Raw genomic sequence first — 5792 nt, forward strand, 5'->3', positions numbered from 1 at the left:
GCCGGGAGTGCACTGGGGGATGAAGCCCTTCCGAAAATGCTGGAGAGCCTCCGAGGCGCAAGAGGCCAACTAGATCTGACCGAGGGCAGAAGGGGAGCAGGTGGAAACCTGGGACCTACACCGAGCGGAGTTGACTTGGTTAGAGGCCAGAGCTAAGTGCATAAATGATGCTCACTGAACATCGAAGCAGATATATAAGCAACGTGTTCAGGAAGACACAGCCAAGCCTCGAGTCACAGTAACACACGGAAAGGGCGGAAAGCTTGCCGCTGCCCGGGCCGGAATCTTAACACGGGCACCAGCCGCACGAGAGTGTGCGCGCGCGCTGGGGGTGGGGTCGCGCCGGAGAATCCAAGTTAGCGGTGGGAGGGGAGCGGTCAGATGTTGGCGAGTTGGGCACCCGGATTTGCGGACTCGGCGACCTGCGGCCCACCCAGGAGACAGCAGGTGTCTACCCTGCCGCAAGCTTATCCTCAGTTTCCCAGCGGCTCCCCTTGGGCTGCTGCTAGTGGCAGGGTTGAAATGCGAACCGACCCCGGGAAGGGCGGGGCGCAGGGCCAGGGAGGGGTGGTGCAGGTGGGCGGGCCGCGCCTGGGTGAGAAGGCTGGGCCTATAAAGTGCTCGCGGCCCCAGGGTCTCTGCTGCTTGGTGGAGCGGGTACGGCGTGGGCGAGGGGCCGGTCGCTGCTCGGGTCTGCAGGTCTCTGAGCTTCCGAGGGAGCAGGCGCCTTGGGGATAGCGCCTGCCTCGGTTTACCCCGCAGCCCAGCCGGCGAGCGCTCCCGCCCCAGCGAACTCCAGGCAGGTGAGCGAGGCTGCGGTCTTGGGGGAGGGAGCAGGGGCGGAGGGCTACGCAGTTCCGGGCGCAGGGGTGAACCCCGCGGGACAAGTTGGCTCCAAGTTTTGCTAACTTTGAATTCGTTTTAGGTTGCGGCTGTAGCCGGCGTCTCCACTCCGGGGGCTTTGTAAACTTGAGTTGCAAAAGGGACTCAGGGGACTCCAAAGGAGACCGGTTCTTCCCTTTGGAAAATGACTGGTTGGGCTAGTTTGCTTCCGCGACGCTGGGCATTTTAGAAGCCTCTGCACGTCTTGCCTCCTTTTGCAAATCTGCCCTTCTTACCTTCTTTTTCCAGCGCCCTGGAAAGGCCGTTCCGCCCCGCGAGGGAAACGGAGCCGTTGACCATGGTTGCAACTGGCAGTTTGAGCAGTAAGAACCCGGGCAGCATTTCAGAGTTGCTGGACCATGGTTTCCACCCGGGGAGCCTGCTAAATGGTGAGTTTCCCATCTGCCCGCCACTCTCTACACCAAAGGTCGAAGCCCCTGGATGGAAGAGATGGGTGGGCGGGCGGTGGCGCCTTTTTCCTTGATGTCTGGAGTACTACAGAATCCATTTGAAAAGCCTTTCCAAACTTTCTAGCATCTTCTGCACATTATAGTGAGAAACAAAAGCAGCAAAAAATAAAATAACCGAAGGCTGCATGGTCTAGTTTGCGGCTAACAGGCTGTTTGGGATTAAAAGTTGTATAGGTTCCTTATGGGGATGTGAAGTTATGGCGAATTTTAAGTGAACAGTTTTGTGTTTCATCAAATGTGTCCATCCTTATAACCACTGCCATCACCCTTCCCCTGAAATTTTCATGTACCCATTTGCCGTCAGTTCTCCACCCTCGCCCTTCCCTGCCCCCAGGGAAACACTGATCTGCTTTTCGTCTCCATAAATTCGTTTCGCCTCTACAGTTTCATACAAATGGAATCATGTAATAGGTACTTTTACATCTGATTCCTTTCCCTCAGCCTCATGATGTGGAGATCCTTTTTAATGTTATGGCTTAGATCAGTAAGCGCTCCTTTTGATTACTGAGTAGTATTCTATTTGTGGATATACCTAGTCTTCTGTTTTTAATGCCAAAAGGAAATTTTAAAACTGCGGTGGTGCTGGACGTATTTCCATTTGCAATTTTAAGCAGCAGTTTCTAGGTTAACACACTGCTGTGCCACTAAGGAGCTGTGTGGCATGGACAAATTGCTTAAGATCTCTGGTCCTTCCTCATTTAGAAGGCAAAGTGGTTGATGACCTAATTTTATAGGCCAAAGCTCTAAAATTCTCTGTCTTCAATCTAGGTAAAATATGGAGCCTTATAATTTGGAGTGTATTTGTTTCATTTTATTATTTTAAAAAATGATCTAACCAAATGCATGATGTGGAAAGAGGAAAAGGCAGGACCAATGAAGGTGGAGTATGTCTGGGGAGGGGAGCCTTGCGCACTTGACTCTGTGTGTGTGGTGTGTGTGTGTGTGTGTGTGTGTGTGTGTGTGTGTAGTGGCCTTCTGCCAAGTGGTAGGATTAATTTGGAAGGTAGGTGACCAAATGCAGAGTATCTCTTTTCCTTTGAGCAAATCTAATTTTATTTTCCTAGGACTGTTTTGTTTTGCTTGGCTACGACAGCTACCCAGCCAGTTATAAATATCCTCGTCAACCTCAAAGGTCTTCCCTTTGAGCAGTTTTTAATCAGAGAGGTTGAAGCTAAAATTGGGATCTGCAGACCATTCCAGTAGAGACTGTGAAAGAAAGACACACATTCAATATTTAATGTAACTCAGCAAGGTCATCTTAAGTTCATCACTAAGGAGCAGGAGCAAAAAATCTGCATTTTACAAGAAAAAACACGTATAATCTTTGGAAGTAACAGTCCATCAAAACAAAAAAAAAAAATTATAACCACTTTTATTCCAGACGTAATATGTGTTCTGTGTAAAACAAAATTAGAAAATTCTCAGAGCAAGAAAGAAAAGAATATCACTGGTATTCTCAGATAACTGTATATGGATTTTGTACATGTGTACACATGTAAGTATATAGAAAAGTTATATCCTAGCCATCCTATGTAGCAAAACCTTTATCCCATAGATGAATTTCTAGTCTCAGAGAGGTCCAGGGACTTGCTGTGTTACCCAGCTTTTTAACAGCAGAGTGAAGCCTCCTGACTCCCAAACAAGTACTAGCAACAGGTAGACATGGTAGATAGAAGTAAGCAATGTTGCCATCTTGGTGTGTTTCTTTCTTTCATCTTGAACTTCCATTTTCTACAGAGTTTGACTACTGGGATTATGTTGTTCCTGAACCCAACCTCAATGAGGTGATATTTGAGGAGACAACGTGCCAGAGTTTGGTTAAAATGCTGGAGAACTGTCTGTCCAAATCAAAGCAAACCAAGCTTGGTTGCTCAAAAGTCCTTGTCCCTGAGAAACTGACCCAGAGAATTGCTCAAGATGTCCTGCGGCTTTCCTCTACCGAGCCCTGCGGCCTGCGAGGTTGTGTCATGCACGTGAACTTGGAAATTGAAAACGTATGTAAAAAGCTGGATAAGATTGTGTGCGATTCTAGTGTGGTGCCCACTTTCGAGCTCACACTTGTGTTTAAGCAGGAGAACTGCTCGTGGACTAGCTTCAGGGACTTTTTCTTCAGCCGAGGTCGCTTCTCATCTGGCCTCAGGCGAACTCTGATCCTGAGTTCGGGATTCCGCCTCGTTAAGAAAAAGCTTTACTCCTTGATTGGAACAACAGTCATTGAAGAGTGCTGAGAAGGAAACATTTTAAAGGTCCTTCTTATAATTGGGTAATAAAACTGCACAGCTGCCCCCTGAGAGTCATTTGTAGTCACCCTGCCTGCTCTCAGCAAGAAACCCCAAACTGAGTCATCTCCCTTCCATGCCTCCACATTGACAGCAACCCAACTAAGAGGCTGATTTCATGGCTTTTGAAAAGGACCCGAGAAAGTGTACATTCTCTGAGTATATCACATGTTTTCCCAAAACGGCATGGAATGAAAAGCAGCAACCCACTTTAGTTTTCTATTTGACCTCGCTTTTTCCAGGTAGTCTTGCTAAAGAGACTATAAGCCAACTGTGCTTGGTTTGGTTTTCATATGGCTCTTTTTTCTGTATGTTTTCAGAGTGATCCTTTCGGTCACAGAAACTTAATGATGCTTAGCCTGTTCAAACTTCCAGAAGCCCGCACCTATTTCCTGCCCCTACTCAAATACGAAGGGTTCCTAGGCTGGAGGGTAGAATTCAGTGGGCGAACTTAATTAATTAAAAGTTAACCCCACACGGGAGTGGATAAGCGATGTCTCACCAAGAACAGAGCTCCTTCCGTGTTTCCTTGCACCGACAGTGTGTGTGCTTCTGTTTCAAAGACGTGGCGAAAGCACATATTGTCATTTCAGTAACCACGGTGTTGTTTGCACTATGGTACAATACAACCCTATTTTTCTAGTGCTCAAGTATTGAATGTTAGTTTTCAACCAGAGAAATGGAAAGTGTTGAACTGATTTTTTGGCATCTAGTTGATTACTCGTGCACTGGTGAATGTGTATGGGGATGGGAAATGAGTTCTCAGATCCACTTCTTTTCTCATTTGCTTGATAATGTAGCTTCTTTTCGTTATTACATATGCTTCACCTCAGATAAAGCATCTCACTGTGTCGGTGTTGTCTGGCCCTGGCTTCTCCTGGGAACCCAAGTATCTGTCCTTAACCTGAATCTTCAAAGGAGATAGGTACATGCTACCACTTTTCATTATCAAGATGGGCCTATTTATGAAGTCCACTTTGGCTATGGAGTTCTGGTTTATAGTACAGACTAGAGAATGAAAGCCATGGTCTAGCTAACCAGTTCTCTTCAACCTTGGATACCTGTCCCTAGGGAACAAGAACGGCCTGATTTTTTTTCTTGTTCCGACTCGATAGGTCACTAGCCATCCTTGTTGAATCTTAATGAGAGAGTGTGCCCTCCACGCTATTCTGTTCAGCGAGACCCTCACATTTTTGCAGTAAGTCACCCAGAAGGACCTTATTTGCGTCTTGTGCCAAAATTATTAGTACCACCGCTTTACATACCTGAGGCCAGGCTTGTAGGGACAAATGTCTTCATCCTCACGTTACTCAAAAGCAGGCGCTGCTGAGCCCATAAGTGACCGAAAACTTCACTATTCAAATCAGCAAGCAGTCTAACAAATCGAACTCTTCACGTTTGGAACGATACCGCAAAGCCGAACTTTATAGGACGGGGCCAAGATAAGTCAACCTTGTTTGCATGTCTGTTATTGTTTAGGGCTCCAAAGGTCACTGTGATTCCGTGGGCGTGGCTTCTCTGGCGTGGATGCAGAACCGCTGTCCCTCTTCCACTGATAGTTGTCATGGACTCTTGTCTTTTGTGCTCACGAAATGGTGATGCCTTATGGAGATTCTGAAATTAATATTCCTGTTCAAGGAAATTAAAGTTTGTCTATTTTTGACAATAAAGCTTCATATATTTTTTAATTCTGTTGCCTTCTTTGCCTTTAATGAGTTGATGCAATAATCACTTGAAAATATATCTGACACTATTTAAGGGAAGATGACCAATTAACTCCTTTTCAGCAAAGGCTATTTGTAATAGTCCAATTATATTTATCACACGGGCTGATGTATCAATAGTCATTTGCTTCATAATTTTTCAATTATAATTTTTATAGAAAAACATTAATAATTTTGGGTTCCTTTGGCAACCACCTTTTTAGAAGCCAAAACTGCGTCAACTGTCTCTAGATCAAATTGTAAAATCAGTGTACATTTTCATTTTCATTAGCTTATTCCATTTGAACATATCTTTCTAATTCTACTGCTGTCAAGCTGAGTTTTATTTCAACTATCAAGTTTTATTTCAACGACTTACTATCAAGTTGAGTTTATTCCATTTAGACATATCTTCCTAATTCTACTACTATCGAGTTGAGCTTTTAAGCTTTTCACCT

At 45.6% G+C, this 5792-nt stretch overlaps 1 protein-coding gene across 2 annotated transcripts; it reads left to right on the forward strand.

The window, feature by feature from the left end:
- Positions 1-390: 390 nt before the first annotated feature.
- On the forward strand, positions 391-3643 carry DDIT4L (DNA damage inducible transcript 4 like). Of its 2 annotated transcripts, none has more exons than XM_039217944.1 (3): positions 391-447; positions 1132-1271; positions 3090-3643. In XM_039217944.1, the coding sequence occupies exons 2-3, from the start codon at positions 1181-1183 to the stop codon at positions 3578-3580; spliced, it is 582 nt and encodes a 193-aa protein (XP_039073875.1). In that variant the 5' UTR covers positions 391-447; positions 1132-1180; the 3' UTR covers positions 3581-3643. The 2 variants fall into 2 exon arrangements, with proteins under 2 accessions (XP_039073875.1, XP_039073874.1); XM_039217943.1 differs by lacking the exon at positions 391-447 and adding an exon at positions 665-803.
- Positions 3644-5792: the final 2149 nt, after the last annotated feature.

The sequence above is a fragment of the Hyaena hyaena genome, unplaced genomic scaffold (genome assembly GCF_003009895.1).
Source record: "Hyaena hyaena isolate Hyena2069 unplaced genomic scaffold, ASM300989v1 scaffold_722, whole genome shotgun sequence".
Lineage (NCBI taxonomy): Eukaryota > Metazoa > Chordata > Mammalia > Carnivora > Hyaenidae > Hyaena > Hyaena hyaena.

Bases quoted from the DNA above. Each gene is read 5' to 3' on its own strand.
- DDIT4L (XM_039217944.1), top strand. From the start codon at position 1,181: ATGGTTGCAACTGGCAGTTTGAGCAGTAAGAACCCGGGCAGCATTTCA. The intron at 1,272-3,089 runs GTGAGTTTCCCA...CATTTTCTACAG, and splicing joins CCCGGGGAGCCTGCTAAATG to AGTTTGACTACTGGGATTAT.